A 20,163-nucleotide genomic window follows, 5' to 3' on the forward strand; every position below is an offset into this window, starting at 1 on the left:
GGTATTGAACTGGCAAGCCCTCAGTGCATGAGACTACACCCAACCAATTTTTTTTAAAAAATATATTTTAGCCGAAACCGGTTTGGCTCAGTGGATAGAGCGTCGGCCTGCGGACTCAAGGGTCCCGGGTTCAATTCCGGTCAAGGGCATGTACCTTGGTTGCGGGCACATCCCCAGTGGGGGGTGTGCAGGAGGCAGCTGATCGATGTTTCTCTCTCATCGATGTTTCTGACTTTCTATCCCTCTCCCTTCCTCTCTGTAAAATATCAATAAAATATATTTAAAAATATATATATATATATTTTAGCCGAAGCCGGTTTGGCTCAGTGGATAGAGCGTCGGCCTGCGGACTGAAGGGTCCCGGGTTCGATTCCGGTCAAGGGCATGTACCTTGGTTGCGGGCACATCCCCAGGAGGAGGTGTGCAGGAGGCAGCTGATCGATGTTTCTCTCTCATCGATGTTTCTAACTCTCTATCCCTCTCCCTTCTTCTCTGTAAAAAATCAATAAAATATATTAAAAAATATATATATATATATTTTATTGATATTTCACAGAGAGGAAGGGAGAGGGATAGAGAGCCAGAAACATCGATGAGAGAGAAACATCGATCAGCTGCCTCCTGCACACCTCCCACTGAGGATGTGCCCGCAACCAAGGTACATGCCCTGGACCGGAATCGAACCCGGGTCCTTTCAGTCCGCAGGCCGATGCTCTATCCACTGAGCCAAACCGGTTTCGGCCACCCAACCAATTTGAGCCACATTGGCCAGGGCAAAGCTCAGAAATTTTTAAAACACAGTAATACTCAGGGCACACATTCCATTAGCCCACCAGAGAAATGACATTGCCTCAGGCATGTAACCTCTGGAAAACTCATGAGGGAGTGAGTGAAAAGGCAAATCATTTCTTAATACTATTATGAAAGCAGTTTTGATCTCACAGACCTCCTGAAAGGACGTCAGGGACCACCCCAAAGTTCCCAGAACACACCTTGAGAACCACTGCAATGCCATATTCTGTCAGTTTTACTTTCTAAATGTCTCATATCCACCTGTTCCTTCCTCTCTCCACTAAAGTCACTAACTTATTCCAAGCTCTGTCTTCTTTCATCTGGACCACTGCATTAGATCCAGTGGTTCCCTTAGATCCTTTCTTGCCCCACCCCAATCTGTTCTCCACACTGTAGCTTTTCAAAGCTACAATCTTTTCAAAGTAAATCTGAGTATGTCATGTCACTCATTCCTTTTCACTTAAAAACCCTACAATGGATTTCCCATTGCTTTCAATATAAGGATCAAAATTTTCATCACATTCTGTAAGGCTCTGCCTCCCTCCCCAGACTCAGCCTGTCCCCCTTCCTCTTGTTCTCAGCTCTCCAGCCCTCAGGATTCTTTGTTTCTCAAACACACCAAACTCCCTCAGCCATCAGGCTCTCCCTGCCTGAAACTCTTCCTTGTATCTCCTCTGTATAACTCTCATTCATGCTCTGGGTTATAGCCTAAGGCTTTCCTGCCCCCAAATCAGGCCACATCCCTCTGTCATACGTGCTCACAGCACCATACACCTTTAGTCATAGTCTATAATTATACATTAGTCATAACATGACACGTAGATGTCTGTCTTCCCACAGATCTGTAAGGGCAATAGTGACATGAGCTATGTCCTTTTTATTCTCATGTTGCTGGCACACAGATACTTTGGCAATTATTTCTTGAATGAATAAATGAATGAATAAAAATGCAGTCTGACAGGGAGATAACAAGATAATGTGATAAGCATTATAATGGAGATGGGTAGAAATGGTCAACATTTTCAGCAGCTTCCCACTGCCTACCAAAGCCTCAAGCGCAGTCAAGGCTCCTCAGAAAGTGGTCCAGGCATCCTTTCTCACTCTATTTTTCCTCCAAATACATCAGCCAATCTAAAGGATAAGTAAGAGTTCCATAGGCAAATGGCTGAAAAGCCCTCTCCCCTCATCTTTGCCTATGGAAATCCTCCATAATCTCTAAAGATCAGCTCAAACAGCTCCTCGCCAGAATGCATTTCCCAGGTCATCCCAGTTAGAAATAATCTTTGCCACTTCTCAGCTTTATAGAAAGACTGGCAGGCTCTGCCCACTACTCTTGTCACATCTACCACTCCAAACCACCTGGGTTCTTGGATCTCACCACCTTCTGTTGTGATCGTGCTTGGCAGGAGGTCTTTCTTGTGTTTGGAATATGTCTCTACTTTAAACTCAGTAAATCTTCCTTTGTCTGTCAGCTTTGATGTTTCCTCTTCTGTAAAAGCTGTTCTCCAAAGTCCTAGGCAGAGTTGGTTATTGACTGCCTCCTCTGTGCTCCACCATCCTTAGCCTTCTATTGCCTTCACTGTAGCATTCATCCCAGCCCAATGGCTGGTACATAATGCTTACTGAATGAAGGAACCCAGGATCTATCTGTGTTGGGAGGCTGTATTGCCCACTCTCTAGATAATCAGGAACTACTTCATAGAAATCTTATTTCTCAGCATTCTCAGACAAGGAATTTCATATATGACTCCCTACAACAATGGCCCAGCATTTAGCTCCTGCTTCCACATACAAATCACAGGCACTTGCCTAGGAAAAGAAGGCCTCGTCACTGCCCCAAGTCAATTCTCACTGCTTATTCCACAAATGAACAATGCTGCCCTCCCAGCCTCTCAATCTCCAAGGCCAGAGATGCTCTGGACAGTCTCTTTGCTGGGGTCCTGGCTCTCTCTCCTCAACCAGCTTATTGAAAACACAGCTGCCAATTATCAATAATTTTAGAGAAATATGAAACTTATACACAGACTTTCAGCTTGGCAACCCTTACTACCAGTGCTTGTTTGAGTTCAAGAAATTACCCAGTGAGTCGAAGTCAATGCCTCAGCAACGTATTCTTCTTGCTACTCCCTCAGGAGGCTTATCACTCACAGACAAGCTTAGCAACAAGACCAATGCTCAGACCTCACCAAGCTCAGCTCAAGATCTTCAGAGAGCAGTTTAGTTTGATGCAATTCTCCCTGTATGGATAGAACTTGGTTTCATAGTGGCAGCAGGGGTCTCAGCAACTTAGGACAGTAGGCTCAACACAAATGTTTGATAAGGCCAGATTTCTCCCTTAATACAAATTCCCAGAATTCAAGAAATGGCCCGTTTCCTCAGATTCTAGGAACTAGGATCCAGAGCAATATGGGGTTACCTGGTATAATGCACAGATATGATTTAGATTTCTTTCCTGGGGAGACCTGGCAGCAGCTACACAGCTTTCTTCCTAATTAGCCAATTATATATACTATGTCAACAGTCTCTTGTCCTACCCAGACAATTTAATTTGACTTTTCAGGAGTTTCATTGGTCAGCATCTACCTCTAAGCACAGGGACTCCTCAGGAATCACAGGCAAGAGGTTTGAGGTCAAACTGAGACCTGATTCTGAATTCCACGATCCTTTGGGGAAAGAATGGTCAAAAATGAAGGTAGACTGCTGCTGGAGGGCTTCACAAAGATGTCTGAGGAGATCACGTTTTCAGAGATATTTAAAAGGAATTTGATTACGCCATCACATCTTACAGTGTAAGTTTCCTAAGGATCACAATACCATCCCAGTCATATTTTATTCCTTTTTCCCAAATAAAGGCATAGAGGATTATTCTGCACAGAGTAGCAGTCAATAATGTTTGCTGATTGTTTTTAATGAATAATTTTTAAAAATATGGGCAGATTAATTAGATGAGAGAAAAAAAGGAGTAAAATACTCACTGACAGAGAGGTGCCTGCTTCTGGACTCAGGGGGCTGGTAGACAGTATTTATATCTCCTGCAGACTGGGAAGCTTTGATCCGCACCTGCCTGGACACCCCGGAGTGGGGAGAGGAACTGGTCTGCAAGATAAGAGGAAAAAGACTGAGATATCTTTAAGCAGGTGGGCTGAGAAAAACCCCATCACCCTTACCTAGAATCCACATATTTTCAGCTGCCTTCATGCTTTCAATACATGAGCTACAGCTACCCAGCTTTCCTCCAAATTTCATTCCTCAGTCTGTCTTGGAAAATCACTATTTGCTCTATGTAGTTTTATGGCTTCACTGACATATGAGCACTGAGATCCAGTGCCCCAATTTAATAGGCAATGACCCAGACACGGAGGAATAACAGGCATTCCTCTATTAATCTGCCAAACAGAAAAGAGTTGTAAATACCCTCTCATAAAATTCTCCAGAGAGCTTGGGAAGAATAGCAGGAAAAGCAGGAAATTATTTCAGCAGTGAGACCACCTGCCGAGTGGGGGGTCAGAATAGAGAATGATGGCAACCTCCCTGCCCAACAAAATTCTGGTTGATAAATATGTATTTTTAAAAGTAACTTGAGGGGGGTAGGTAGGGGCTGGGAGGAGGGAGAGTAAAGGTGAGGGATGGGAGATATCTGTAATACTATCAACAATAAAAAATATATTTTAAAAGAAGAATATTTGAGCAGTGGGGAAGGGGAAAAAAAAGAATACTTGAGGTTAGGATTGTTGCAATAGGAATCTTTAAAAAAAGTAACTTGATATGCTATTTCTTCCCATAATCACTCCCTGAAAATTAAGGTAAGATCTCAGTTGCTTCATATTACTGGAGTTTACATGTAAACCATCTCAGAATTGTGTTCATTTGGAAAAGGCTATTTCTATTCTGCCAGAGGTCAAGGACTGCAAAACAGGATCAGCAGCGTTACCACCCTGACCCCCAACTTCTGCACTGACCCAGCCAAGCCCTAGAGGGAAAACAAAACAATAAAGGGGGATCCTTGCACTGAGAAAGCTTAAAACTGAAGTTTGGTGGTGAGCAAGTGAAGTCAGGATGTGCTTACAAATATACAGAGCACTACCGAGAGTGGAAATGGGAGCTTGGGATTTATAGTGGCAGCAGGGGTCTCAGCAATGTTAAGGCCAGATTTCCCCCTTGATACAAATTCCCAGAATTCAAGAAATAGCCCTTTTCTTCAGGGCCATTTATTTGGGTCAATATTTTGGGTCAAAGTTTCTACTTACATCTGCCTTTTACCTCCCAGAAGAAAAAAAAAAACTCTGACCTAAACAAACTATATCCTGTCCTCCAGGAAAAAGGCTTCCCGTTCTCAGGGGTGAGTTCAGCTGCCAAGCAGCCTCCTCTAGTCTCCCCACACCAGACTTTTCACATGCAGGTTGTCTTGACAAACTGTATTGCTCTAATGGGAAGTCAGAACCAAGGGGAAGTGAATGTTCTTGCTGAAGCCTCCAATGTGCAATAGCTCTCTGCTGAGAGTCAGAAAGGAAAAAGTCAAAGCCACATACTGAGGCAAAGGCCAGTGAAGGGCAAGCGAAGGCCACAGCCCTGCAATCAGAAGAGCTGCATGATGAGCACCCCAAGGACACCTGCTTGGACACAGGGTCTTACACATAGTAGGAATTCAATAAATCTTGGCAACATGAAATAGAAATGTATCAAAGAACATATACTCTAAACTCTCAATTTTAAAATCTAAAAGTTGAGATAGGAAAGTAGGTTCAACAGCCAGTGTAAGTATAGATTTGTAAAAAGAAAAAAAAAAACACACAAAAAAAGAGGCTGAAGTTGTGGCAACAGGTTGGAAAACAGATGAAGGGAAATTAATAAAGGTTTCAAAGCAAGGCTCTCACACTTTAATGTGTACACAGATCACTTGGGACCTTGTTAAAAAGTAGGTTCTGATACAGTAGGTCTGGGTGGGGTTGAGAATCTGCATTTCTAACAAGCTTCCAGGTGATATTGCTGGCACATGGTCCATACTTTGAGCAGCAATGTCTTAGAAGGTGAGTCATGCTTCAATTTAAAGCAACAGTTGTCAACCCTAGCCACCCATCAGAACTGTCCATGAGGCTTTTGACACTTTAGACCAACTGAGGATGGGGCTTAAAGATTGTCATTTTTCAAATCTTCCCAAGTGTTTGTAATAGTCAAATTTGAAAACCCCAATTTAAGGAGATAAAAGAGAATGGTGTAGCAAACAAAAATGAGGTTGATGCAAGGATTCAGGGAACCTTGAATAAGACTTAGAAGTGGGAAAGAGGAAGGAGGAAGGTGGGATTAGGAAAAAAAATGGGGACTGTAAAGAGTGAAAAGAGAGTCAAGAGGTGTGAAGGGTGTAGCTAGCAGAACATTCTAAAGATAGCAAACAGAATGTGGCATTTGACCATTCAATAAAAACTTCACTGAAGGATTCTGTGGGTAGCAGTATGTGTGGCTGACACAAACAACATGCAACATTACCAGGGAACCACGTACATAAAGATTGCAGTGAGTGGAACCTAGAAGATTAGCAGACAAAGTGGTTATAAAAGTTAACCTACTATCTTGATACAAGATTTGGTGGCATCAAACAAAAGGAATAAATGGATTCAATTCTGCACGGGGGGGGGGGGGGAGAAGCGTGTGTGTGTGTGTGTGTGTGTGTGTGTGTGTGTGTGTGCGCGCGCGCGCGCGCACTTCCTTTAGTTAGGTTCATGGGAACACGAGCTGAGAAACAGTACCACCAGTGCTCTGCTTCAATGGTGGCACCAAGAGACATTTGCATGAATATAGTGATGATAGGTGTAGAAGCATCTAGGCGGGTTATTTAATAAATTTATAGCTTTAACATTAATTTATTAAAAACTTTTAAAAATGTTTTGAAGCTGTGCAACTTGAATAATGGATGCCATGTTTACAACCCTTATATAAATTATTTTTTCTTTTTGTTATATACCACCAATATTCAAGGAGCTAATCCATATTGAGATTAGGTGAATAAACCTGTTTTAATTACTTCTACTCTTCAATACTTTGCAGACTTTGATTATATATGTAAACTTTTGTATGCAGATACAAAAGAATGCTAAGTTTAAAACCTGGGTCTAGAAAGTTTTAAGAAGATCAAGAACAGAAAGATAAATTAAGAGTTAGATGCACACATGTTTAGAAAAGTATTTATTTATTTTAATTCTCACCAAGGACATGTTTTTCTGTTTTTGTTTTAAAGAGAGAGAAACATTGATGTGAGAGTGAAGCATCACTGACAGAGAAGCACTGTTCTAGAAGTGGGATTCCTGAGCACATAGCAATTTTGAATCATACTTCTGTTTATTAAGAAGCTTGAAGTCTAGTTGAGGAAATTCCCAAGGAAAGATATAATCACCACCATTATCACTCACGGTTAGTCTTAAATGCACAACTTTATAAATGCAAAAAATAATAGCAGCTTAAGTTCCCCAATCTACCTAATACAAGAGTAACATGCTAATTGACCATACATTCACAACACCCTCCAGCCAATCAGGAGTGAGTATGCAAATTAACCCAACAAAGATGGAAGGTTAATTTGTATACGCAGGGGCCAAGCAGCCAGGGGTGGGGCGGGACGCTTGCATCGTCGCCATGGCAACGACGCAGGTGTTCTGCACCACCCCAGCCACTCCGGGCCACTGGGCAGCATGGGAAGGTGGAAAGGTGGCTCGAGGCAGAGCGAAGGCGGTGCTGACAGTCAGGGGAAGGAAGGCCCATTCTTGCATGAATCTTTGTGCATTGGGCCTCTAATATAACATAAATGGTTATTTAATTAAATTATGGTATATCCAACTCAAGGGAATTATGTATCCTTATAAATTATAATTATGAAGATTGTATAATCTGTTAGGGTAAAAGTTACAAATATGCAACAACTAGAGGATAATTATTAAGCAACCTATAAAGTGGTGTGCAAATTACATCCAATGATTAAACTAATAGGGAATAAACAAAATGGCCTCAGTCAATATATTAACTAAATTGTAGCGGGTATATCAGGCTAGATCCTTTTAAAAGGTAATGGCCATGGTATGACAAAGAGGAAGGAAGAACTGAAGAATGGGGGAGTATAAGGAAGAATGTGGAAAGATGAGACTGGGGAATTAAAAACAAGGGTAGTTGGGTGATAAATCCTGAGTGCTAGGCTAAATGTAGATTTTATATGACAGGCAATAAGGAAGAACTGTAAAGAGCAGGTGAGAAATTTAAATAGAGAAATGAAATAATAAAGTATGTATTTTTATTTCAGAATACTTTCCAAAACATCTTTTTTTAAAAAGACACACTTGGGATAGAGAAGACCAATCCTCATGCACAAGGACACATCTGTAATATCTGAAAATGTCTTCTTAATTCTAAGGCTCCCTAACTGCATTCTCCTGTGCCTCCTCCTAATTAATAGGACCGTCCAACCCCATACGTCTCTTAAAAAATAAATGGTCGGAGGAAGACACGGTTGCAGCTGCAATGCAGCTCTGTCCCTCCCACTCCTGCTCCTGCCTCACGACTGTTCACTCTCACCCAGGAACAAGTTGGTCAGGCAGCTGTGCCACAGCCATGGCTTTTAAAGGTACTGAAAAGACACCCGTGGAACCACAGGTGGTGATTCACTAAATCACAATTACTCTAACCAGCCTCAATGTAAAGCCTTTGGAGAAGGTGTATGCTCATTTGATCAGAGGTTCAACAGAAAAGAATCTCAAAGTGAAAGGACCAGTTCAGGTGCCTACCAAGACTCTGAGAATCACTACAAGAAAAACTCCCTGTGAAGAGGGTTCTAAGACTTGGGATCGCTTTCAGATGAGGATCCACAATTGACTCACTGACTTGCACAGTTCCTTTGTTCACCAGATTACTTCCATCAGTAGAGGTTGAAGTCACCATTGCAGATGCTTGAGCACCATTCCATCTAAATTCTGTCCTGGTATAGTGCACCCATGGCTCTCATACAGCAATGTCAGCTGTCTACAGCTGGCTGTCTTCAAGCATAAGGAAAGGAAAGAGTGCCAAGAAACCACTGGGAACATGCATCTGAAGAAAACTGGTAGAAGAATCCGTGATTAGAAGCCAGACCCAGTTTACAAGCATTCTTGTGGAACGTAGTCCCCCAGAGACCCTTTAGGAAAGGAAATTGCATAAAGAATAACTCCTCACTTCTGACAGTCCCTGTTGATTGCCTGCCATTTGGTAAGGCAGCAGCTGGTAAGTTACAAGAGCCCTATAGCCCAATGGCCTTTCTTCCAATGAAGAGAAGGAAAAGTTTATTTCCTATATATGTCCCAAGGGAAAGGCACAGTTGCTGAGGAGTTGGGATTTATAAAGCATGACAGTCTTAAATCCTTAGTAGCCTTTGCTTATCAGCACTCCCCACACTAATCAAATCTCTCGTTAGGGTCCAAATCTAATTGAAAGGACATAAATATAGAGAAAAAAAATCCTTTATTATAAAATGTTTTCCTTCCTCCCACACCACAAGTCAAGTAATCTTTAGTTGCAACTTTAACACTGATGATCTGGCTTCGCAGTGAAATCAAATGTAGAAAGCTAACTGGCCACTGACACAGTGACTATGCTTATGTTTTCACTTTTGTAGTGGCTGAGGAACACAAAATTCTGTCAAGGAAACAAGGTGAACTCCTGAAGGACAGCAAGCTTTGTTTTCCGCTGCCAGGCTATCACAGGGGCTACTTACATGGTTTCTGTCCTGAGGCAGCAGCAATATCCTAAGGCTTTTCATGCTTGAGCTCCTATCCAAAATGTCAATTGCTTTATCAAGATCATCTTGGTTCTTCAGCAGGATGGAGAGCTGTGACACAGGACACAAAAAAAGGAAATCATTTAAAGTCTTTAGTTTGCAGAAATAAGCAAAATAAACAAAAAATAAAAATAAGTTTGGAAGAAAACAATCTCATTGGATACTATGGGGTCTTAAAAGATCGCATTGAAACTATAGAGATATTTCCTTTTCTTTACATGTACAATTCAATAATTTTTAGTAAATTTACAGAGTTGTGCAACCATGACCGCAATTCAATTTTTTTTAAAATATATTTTATTGATTTTTTACAGAGAGGAAGGGAGAGGGATAGATAGTTAGAAACATCGATGAGAGAGAAACATCGACCAGCTGCCTCCTGCACACCCCCTACTAAGGATGTGCCCGCAACCAAGGTACATGCCCTTGACCGGAATCGAACCCGGGACCTCTCAGTCCGCAGGCCGACGCTCTATCCACTGAGCCAAACCAGTCAGGGCACCGCAATTCAATTTTAAAACAGTTTCACTGCTCAAAAAAGATCTCTTGTGTTATTTATGGTCACCCCCCAAAACAGCTATAGTCCCCATATTTCTTTCCAAATTAAGCAGTAGAATCCTGTCTGACATTAACGAAATAAGCAGAAAAGGCACAGGTGGAGGAGGGATGCAGGAAGAGGATGAAAACTGTTACTCAAATAAGGACACAAATTTAGACCACATAGCAGGGTTGGAAAGAGTAAATTTTATGGTAGGTGAATTATTAATAAAACTATTACAAATATATAAACATAAATAAAATAAAATTTTAGTAATTAGTGTATGCATGTCATGAGCTGAAAAAGGTGGGAAATCACTGCTCTAGACATACTCTCTTTACTAGGCACAAACACATTACCTTTCAGACTAATGCAAAGCACCAGTCTAAACAGATTGCAGCCTCTAGTACCTTTCTTATAGCTAGGAAAGCAGCCAACTAACTGACAATCAAAAGAATTCCTTCCTGCCCTAGCTGGTTTGGCTCAGTGGATAGAGCATCGGCCTGCGGACTAAAGGGTCTCAGGTTCGATTCCAGTCAAAGGCACATTCCTGGTTTGCGGGCTCAATCCCCAGTAGGGGGCGTGCAGGAGGCAGCTGATCAGTGATTCTCTCTCATCATTGATGTTTCTATTTCTCTCTCCCTCTCCCTTCCTCTCTAAAATCAATAAAAATATATTTTAAAAAAAGAAAAAAGAATTCCTTCCTGCCCTGGTCAAGTAGCTCGAGGAGGAAGAGTCAAAGAAATCGAAGTACGTGCTAACTTTTGAAGCAAGCTACAAACAGGAGTTAAACTCTGAGAGAAGAATCCAGCATTTATGACTGTCAATAGAGGTTCTACCACCAGTTTTCTCCACCTTCCCAGTTCCTCTGCTTCTAGTTAAGTCTGTGCTGGAAAGAAAAAGTTCACTTCCAAAATGTAAAGGGGACAATATAAGCCTTGGCTCTGATACCATACCTGATTCCACCATGGAGTATTAGAGCTACCGGCGCTGAAAGAGCAAGGGAAATGAAAATAGCTATGTAATCTCCCCATATGGTGAAAACAAAACAAAACAAACAAAGCACCCACCAGAGATACCAGAGTTACTGGAATTAAGAAAAAAAGCTCCAGAAAGTGAAAACATGTGATGATACTACAAGAACAAATCAGGAAATCCTCAGCTAAGCGGAGAGAAAAAAGGTAGGCAGCTGTCCCCACAGTTGTCCCCATATCATCCATCTACTTTCTCACCTCATTGTTCATGTAATGTAGATCAAGAGGCTGCCCAAACACTGTTGTCACCTTGCGCTCCACATCTTCATATCTCACAGGCCGGATGAATGCTATAATTCTGAACAGGAATAGGAAGCATGGTTAATTGCATATTTTAACGTAGGATTTAGAAAGCTGTGACTTCTGAGTGATTATCTTGGTGTGTTTTTTCAATATAGGACACAATTTGCCTTTTTCTTTATTGTTTCTTTTTCTTCTCTCATCTGTCTGTATTTTTTCACTCTTCCTCTAAGCATCTTTCAGGTTTGCTAATAGTACCCACAAGTATTTGCTTAGTCCCAACCACTGCTCTACCACTTTGGCTTAGATATTTCTGTCAATGACAGCTCAGTATCATAGCAGGACACCTAGATTTAAGAACTATGTTCCAAATATTCCTGTTAGGAAGAAAACCTGGAGATTGGTGTAGCAGTCCTAAAACCATGGTCTTAACTCCTAAGTGACTCAACTTCAGACTTGAAAGATTTTTTCCATTGCTCATATTTGAGATGTCTTAGGAATCTCAATACTGAGTATCCTAGGAGTCGAGATTTCCTGCCATAGAGTCACAGGAATTTCCCTAGAGTCGGTTATATGTCTGATTAGTTTATTAACCAGTGACACATGTGGGTATGTAAGTAGTGCTGATATTGATGCTCTTCTACAAAGACTCATCAGGTTGGTTCAAAGAACAATTCCTATAATGGAGGATATAGTAAGAACTCTGCGAATATATTAGAAGCCACTGAATTGTACAGTTTGTTAAGATTATACAGGTGTTAACATGATTTGTCATTAACTATCACAGCAAAATTTAAAAGTGGGAAAAGATGAAACAAGATTGGCAAAATGTTGATAATATTGAAGCTGGGTGACAGGTCCATGGAGGTTCAGTATAATATTCTCTCTACTTTTTGTGTGTGTTAATAGAGAAGACAAAAAGGATAAAGACAGATTTGACAACAAATTTAAATTTCTGATGACAAACTAAATCATCAACAAAGTTTAAGAAAATATCGCCCTAACCAGTTTGGCTCAATAGATAAAGTGTTGGTCCACAGACGGAAGGACGGGTTTGATTCAAGGGCACATACCTCGGTTGTAGGCTCAATCCCCGACCCTGGTCTGGGCACGTGCAGGAGGCAACTAATCGATGTGTCTCTCTCACATCAATGTTTCTCTCTCTCTGTCTTTCCCTCTCCCTTCCACTCTCTCTAAAAATCAATGGAAAAATATTCTCAGGTGAGGATTAACACACACATATACACACACAAAATATCAAACTTGGAGAAAATACTTGCAAAATCAATGGGAAAAAGACAGACAATCCAATTAAAAAAACAGGCAAAGTATATGATGAGACAATTCAAAGAAGAGTTATGAATGGCTAATAAACACATGAAAAGAAGCTTAATGTGATGGGAAAAATGCATTATTGAAACTTCCTTCATCTCTTAGTAGGTCTAGGCTAGATGAAATCTGACTACCATGTGGTGGGGTAAAGCACTCAGCCATGGAACCTCTACAGTTCTTGCCTTCCTCCATGCTGAGAGGAAGCAGTGTGTTGTTCTTTCACATCTTTCCTGCTTCCCCAGAGGGGGAAGAGGTATGAACCAGAAGAAGAAGCAATAAGACACAGGAAAGAGGAATCTATGCTATTGGATTTTAATGAAATCTAACCAGATAACTTCTTTAATGTTGGAAGTTATATTGCTGAATATATTAGTCTGTGTCCATCAGGAAATCCAAACATATTGTAATCCTTATGTTTTTTTCCCTTAAATCATCTGTCCCAAGCAATAATACTGTTGGGTGCTATCTAGATATGGGTTACCTAGATATGAGTGTTTTTTTGGAGCCTGAGAGAATGACTTCTATAAATTCCTAATCATAAATCATACCCCCGCCCCCTTCATCAGGACCTCAGCAGCAGTTCAGAAGGGGCCAGCATTTTTGAATAAAGTGTCAGAAGACCACTCAGATGTCCCCAGCACACTATGAGAAAAGGATCAGCTCAGAGATAAATTCTCCTGCATTTGGCCTGGAGACAAGCCATTCAAAGCGCCCAAGAACAGCCCAAAAGCCTGGTCAGGATCAGAAACCAGGACTTCCAGAGTTGGTAAGATCTAAACTGCTGCCAACCCAGTGAATAACAAGCATTTTTAGGCCAGTGTTTCAAAGAGGGATCAAACACCCATGACAATCATCTTACCAGTGTCCAGACATGAAGGTTTTCAAACGGAAGAAGATCCTAATCTACAGGCCTCCTCTTCTGCCCTCTTGGGGTTAAGAGGGAGAAAGGTCAGGAGTCTGGACCCCAACCTTCCAAAGCAAAGGGGAAGTCAGCTCTCCAGAATGGATACTTGGCATAGATGAATGAGAAAAGTCACTACTTCTTTCTTTTTTTTCTATAAATTTTAATTCTATAAGGGACTATTTAGATAGATACTGTCTATATTTCCTGTAAAAAGTAAAGAAAGCCCACAATAACATTCTCTACAAAATCCTAAGACATGAAATACACAAAACCAGAGCTGTCTGGCACAAAGCAGCTTGAACTTGGCTTCCTTGCACCAACTTTATAAAGTCCTCAGTTCCACACATAGTACACAAACAGTGAAATGCCATGGCTCCTGAAAACAGCTCCATAAAAAGAGAATGCAGTTTTCAAAACCTTGATACCAGTGCTCTGCTGCTCAAGGCTTCAAAAGACCATTCCTGCCTGACCACCTTAAATATTTGTGGTTTCGATCTGGCAGCTTCTCTGAAACTAAACACATACACGTTCTCAGTGTAAGTCTGCTCACTGTAACTGCATACCACTTTGGGAACAGGAATTCAGGAGAGCATAACTGCATAATTAGGCTCCAACACAATTGAGCTTTTGATTTCATATCTACTGAAAACTGGGCTGCAAGTCTGGCCATGCCTCCAAAACCCAGTCAGGTCAGAAGTGTGAAAAGCAGCAATAATGAAGTGACAATTTAACTTCCCAGCTATTGGCAAGACACAAGAGGAGCAGCTGGGGACAGGGCTCAGAAGGCCTTCTTCCTTCCAGGCCTGGAAGAGCCCTAGAACCCACATGGCAGCAGCAAGACTGTGGCTCTGCAGACCACTCTTTGCAAAATGTTTCCACCAGGCAGGCTCTGACAACCTTGTGGGTTTGTAGATGTATCTTTTTAAGGAAGAGCTATAGCCACAAATATCCTATGGAGCTAGCTTCAAAGTGGACTGAAAACTGTCAGCAGCAGAAAGGTGCCAATACTAAGAATGTCTGGAGAAACTAAGGTCCTCTGGAGGAACTTGTAAAGTAGGGGGACCTTATACTCAGCAGTATCCTCTTCACCTCTCCATATGCTTGGAGCAAAGAAAAATGGGGGATATCAATGGAAGAAAGGCAAAGAGTGGGAAACAGATATGAAAGGCACACTTATGCACATACTAGTACATACACACAGGGTCCCAAATATCCCATGACCAGAGTTATCTATGGTTTTTAGAAGTTTTTCTTTAAATAACATGAGAAATTAAATGGAGTCATATTTTTCTTCACTAAGAACATCTACCTTAACTTCCTACAAAAAAATAAAATAAAACCAAACAACTAAATACTGACAACGGAGAAAAGGACATCAGGGTTTTGAAATATTACTTTCACTTCCCTAACAAGGTAAGATAAAGAATACAGACTGAAAAACTCCATCTTTCTATGTTCTCAAATGATCTGAACTCTTTCACATCTGCGGGACTTGGTGAAGCTTCCCATGACCTAGATTATAAAAAACTTCCAATTCATCACCCTGGCCCCTGACATGGACAAAATTAGGGCCACTCTACCAGGGATGGAAATGGCACATCACAGGAGAATCCTAAACTCTCTCTAATGCGTGCAAGTGGTACAGTGTCAGAGTGTCTGGAAGTTATGACTCTGAGAAGGGCTGAAGTCCTAACTTCCTCCCCTCGCAAAATAGCAGATCTCACAGTAGCAGAGTAAGAGCAGGAGAGTAAAACATCAGCAGTTTAAATGGCTTCCATATAGACTAGAAACAAGGTTCAATTGGTAGGCCAAGCCAAGGGTGAAACTTTACCCTTTATGTCCAATCAATCCCATTATCCAGCCAGTGACCCCACAAGAATCACTCCAGGGATACAACCACTAATCAGAAAGCAGACAGCAGACTTACCGCCTCTCCCCGTTGTGCTCAAACTTGATTCTGACGTCACTCTGCCAAAGAAATAAGACAAGTTAGCGGGTACTCTGGCATGTGTTACTCCCAGGTAAGCAATAGGCAGTCATTTAGCAACATTAAGCAAATATTCCTGATGTCCTTTTCCAGCGTTTCTACCCACTGGGCATCCCCTTTCCAATGAGTTGTAGTCTTCCAGTTCTAATCTCAGGGGCAACAAAGCTCTTGGGACAAGATCCCTAGGTGGCTGCCCCAGATTAGTTGCTATCCTCTGGCATTTCATCCCTCCATATAATTTCTTGTCCAGGATTACCGTTCCTTTTTGTCTTGACTAATATGACTGAACAGTAAAAGAAATCTTAGTACTGAGACTTCCTAGTTATATGGCCATGAGCAAGTTACTTATCCTCTATGAATCTTGGTTTTTCCATCTGTAGAATGGGGCTAAATATATCTAATTTGCAGAGGTGCTATGAGAACTAAGTAAGATAATAGAAGTAAAATGCCTTATATAAAGTAGACATGCAATAAATGGTTGCTACTGCTACTATTGATTTCTGTGATCCTCTCAAGGGTACCCCCAGAGGGATAACATGGAACCCTGGAAAAATTATCTTATAACTGCCCCCAGCTTTATCCTAAATGACCATCATGGGTAGCCTATAAGCTACGGGAGAACAGGAATCACATCTACCTTGTTTCTGTACCCCGTAGATAATCAAGAGAATGATATGTAATATTTGGCCTTAATATTTATTAAATGGATTAATTGGAGAACAGAGTTGAGTGTAAATATCAGAAAAAAAAGGAAGTAGAAGTGTTAGAATGTTAAGGAACAAATCAAGGAGTAAGAGATATTATGAAGGGCAAACAAACAACTTGTGGGAGTTAAAAATGAAAGGAAAAGGGAAGAGATATGACAGAACAACAGGTATAGAAGGGGGAAAAGTAAGATTATTAGGAAATCAACAAATAATATAGAGAAGAGAAAGAATTCATAATCAATGAATGATTTTCATATTGAGAAAGATACGTTTATAGAATGGCATGGAAGAAAGTAGAGGCTTTCAAAGAATTTGAAGATGAGGAACACAGAGCAGACAAAAAAGGAAGAGAGTCTGAAAAGTAGAATGGATGCTTAAGGACTTCCTCTTCCCAAGAGATTAGGGGCCTAGAATTCTATTCCAGTCCACTGAAGAACCGGACCAGTGGTTCTAATTTACACTCTTAAAATTGTGGAGAACCCCAAAGATCTTTGGTTTATGTAAATTATATCTAATATTTGCCATATTAGAAATTAAAACTGAGAAAATTTATTTATTTTATTCATTTTAAAATAATAAAAAAACAGTACATGTTAACATAAATACATTTTTTATTTAAAAAAATAACTATGTTTTTTACAAATTTAGTGAGAGCTGGCTGGGTAGCTCGGTTGGTTAGAGCAGCGGTCGGCAAACTCATTAGTCAGGAGTGGCAAACCGCGGCTCGCGAGCCGCAGTTTGCCAACTACTGGGTTAGAGCATTGTCCTGATACGTCAAGGTTGCGAGTTTAATCCCCAGTCAGGACACACAACAAGCTGCAACCAATGAATACATAAATAAGCGGAACAACAAATCGACGTGTCTGTCTCCTCCTTCCTCTCTCTCTAAAATCAATAAATAAAAAATTTTTAAAAAGGGTTTAGTGAGAGAATGCAAATCTTTTTAATGCATGGCTTAATAGGAGACAGCTGAATTCTCATATTAGCTTCTGCTTTCAATATGTTGTAGTATTAGATACCATGTAGCCTGTGGAAAACTTTAGATTCTTAAGAAAATGAGGCTGAAAAGGGCAAGTAACATCTTGGTATTATTATGAAAATTGTTTAGACCTCAAGGACTCCTGAAAGGTTCTTGGGAGCCCCTTAGAGGTCCCTAAATCACACCTTGAGAATCACTGAATTAAAATATAAGCATACCATCCTCTAACCCAGCCGTGGGCAAACTACAGCCCGTGGGCCGGATCCGGCCTGTTCGGCTGTTCTATCTGGCCCACGGAGCCGAAAGAGCGGAGGGTTCTCTTGCTCTCCCCTCTGCTCCTTTACTTTGAATTTATATTAGTTCACACAAACACTCCATCCATGCTTTTGTTTCGGCCCTCCTGTCCAGTTTAAGAACCCATTGTGGCCCTCGGGTCAAAAAGTTTGCCCACCCCTGCTCTAACCCATTATTTTAAACTAGAGGCCCGGTGCACGAAATTTGTGCACTCGGGGGAGGGGGAGTTGAGGAAGGGTCCCCCAGCCTGGCCTGTGCCCTCTCACAGTGCAGGAGCCCTGCAATCGATCGCCCCAAAGAGGTAGGCCCTGCCCACCCATCTGGGGCTCCTCGATGGATTGCCCCAAAGAGGTAGGCTGGAGCTGGAGGTCCTGCCTCCGTGCCACACAGAGCTGCGGGACCCCCAGGCCTGGTTGCATGGAGCCTCAGGACCCGCAACCGCGCACGCAGCATCAAGCCCCCGCCTACCCGTGTGCACATGCAGCCCTGCCCACCCGCGCGCGCCTGCAGCCTCCTGGTGATCACTCGTTGCGGCATGAGGGCGTCACGGCGTGAGGGCATGATAACCACATAGGCTTTTATTAATAGGATACAAGGAAACTGGGGGCCAGAGAACTTAATGGCCCTGAAAAGGTCGCCTACTAAACAGTGGAGACCAAAGCTTCCCTGAGGAACAGGTCTGTGATGTGACAATTCTTCCAAATACAGCCCTGATATAGACCTCTCATACTTAATATAACATATGGACCACTTCATCCATGAATAACATATGACGACAGTTAACATTTATTGAGCATATACTATATACTGAGACTTGTTCTAAACATCTATCTATATAATCCTATATAATAAAGAGGTAATATGCTAATTAGACTGGATGGCGGAATGACCTTCTGAAACGACCAGTGGGCGGGGGATGGGGCCAGAGGCATCCGGGGCTGAGCCCCTTGCACGAATTTTGTGCATCGGGCCTCTAGTCTATATAATAAAAGCCTAACTGACCATTACGGTAGAATGACCAGAACGACTGGTCACTATGATGCGCACTGACCACCAGGGGGAGGGCTGCTCAGCCAGAAGCCGGGCTCACGGCTGGCGAGCACAGCGGTGGTGGTGGGAGCCTATTCTGCCTCTGCAGCAGCACTAAGGAGCAGTGAGCCGAGAGGTAAGGAGCAGTGAGCAGGCGGGCGGTAAAGAGGGAGGGGTCCTGGACTGCAAGAGAGTACAGGCCAGGCTGAGGGACCCCCCACCACCCCAGTGCACAAATTTCGTGCACCTGGCCCTCTAGTGTAACATATATCAATTAAACTAACCCTCACAACAGGTACTATTATTTTTTAAAATATATTTTATTGATTTTTTACAGAGAGGAAGGAAGAGGGATAGAGAGTTAGAAACATCGATGAGAGAGAAACATCGATCAGCTGCCTCCTGCACACCCCCTACTGGGGATGTGCCCGCAACTAAGGTACATGCCCTTGACCAGAATCGAACCTGGGACCTTTCAGTCCACAGGTCGTCGCTCTATCCACTGAGCCAAACTGGATAGGGCAATAGGTACTATTATTATCCCTATTTTATGTAAGAAACTGAGTAACAATGAAATTAAATAAGTTCTCTCAAGGTCATGAATCTTGTAAAAGAAAAGCCAGGATTCAAATTGAGGAAGCCCAGCTCTTAACTACCATATTACGCTACAAGTTAAGCATTACATAGGCAAAGGAGGTTTATTTTATTCACAGATGCAGGGCTTCAATGGGAGCACTGAAAGAAGGAAACCATTAAATGATCTTTTGTGATATTACTTTTTGGAACTCATGGAGGAGATGGAAAAATCCCCATATCTAGGGTAATAATGGAGTCAGAATCAGAAGACTGGTACCAATCATGCAACAAGCTATGGAAACTGGGGGACCAGTAGGGAGGGTTGTGGTTAGGGTTGTGAGTAGATGGGGATGGAGGAGGTAAATGGGGAAGGCACTGTGCCCCACCAGGTCTGCATTCTAGGTGAGGGTGAAGATATGTGTATGTGTAGCAGAAAGGAGGGGAGGTGCTGCTGCAAAGGAAATTATCTAGTAGATTCAAGGTTTATAACAAGTGACAGCAGTGTTTTCACTGTCTTCTTTTTCTCCTTCCCCTGAAACATGAACCAGTTACCAAAGCAAGAGCTCTCCAAAGCATGGTGCCTGCCACCTGCTGCCGGGCTCTGACATGCCCTCTCTTAGCTTCCCACTATCTCTAGTTCTACAACGGGCTCTGGAGTAGTCCAAGTACTCACCACAGCTTGCAGTCCTGTCTGTGCCTGCAAGTAAGTTACCACATCCTTTCACCTCCTCCTGCTCACAGTCCAGGATGCCTTGGTGTAGTCTTCCATTATTATTTTTTATTAACAGATTCTATTTTTAGAAGTTTTAGATTTACAGAAAAATTGAACAGATATAGTAATGAGTACCCACACACTCCCCCTCTACAGTTTCCCCTATTATTAACATGTTATATTAGTATGGAACATTTGTTTTTGTTATAACTAGTTAACCAATATTAATGTATTAACTAAAGTCCATA

General features: G+C 41.9%; 1 protein-coding gene and 1 pseudogene across 4 annotated transcripts in view; one reads left to right on the plus strand and one right to left on the minus strand.

Moving 5' to 3' along the window:
• Positions 1–20,163, minus strand: part of MAP3K3 (mitogen-activated protein kinase kinase kinase 3) — a 60,609-nt gene that overhangs the window by 20,790 nt on the left and 19,656 nt on the right. For all 3 annotated transcript variants that reach the window (XM_080681943.1, XM_080681942.1, XM_080681941.1), the window contains exons 3-6: positions 15,559–15,599; positions 11,354–11,453; positions 9,521–9,634; positions 3,768–3,888 (exon numbers count right to left, since the gene is read on the minus strand). In XM_080681943.1, coding sequence (XP_080538069.1) covers positions 3,768–3,888; positions 9,521–9,634; positions 11,354–11,453; positions 15,559–15,599 — 376 coding nt within the window. The remainder of the gene's footprint in view (positions 1–3,767; positions 3,889–9,520; positions 9,635–11,353; positions 11,454–15,558; positions 15,600–20,163) is intronic.
• LOC308255072 (small ribosomal subunit protein uS10-like) lies at positions 8,386–8,725 on the plus strand (annotated as a pseudogene). Its single transcript has one exon. The product of its transcript is annotated as a small ribosomal subunit protein uS10-like (transcript).

This window comes from Plecotus auritus (genome assembly GCF_963455305.1).
Source record: "Plecotus auritus genome assembly, chromosome: 7".
NCBI classification, from domain to species: domain Eukaryota; kingdom Metazoa; phylum Chordata; class Mammalia; order Chiroptera; family Vespertilionidae; genus Plecotus; species Plecotus auritus.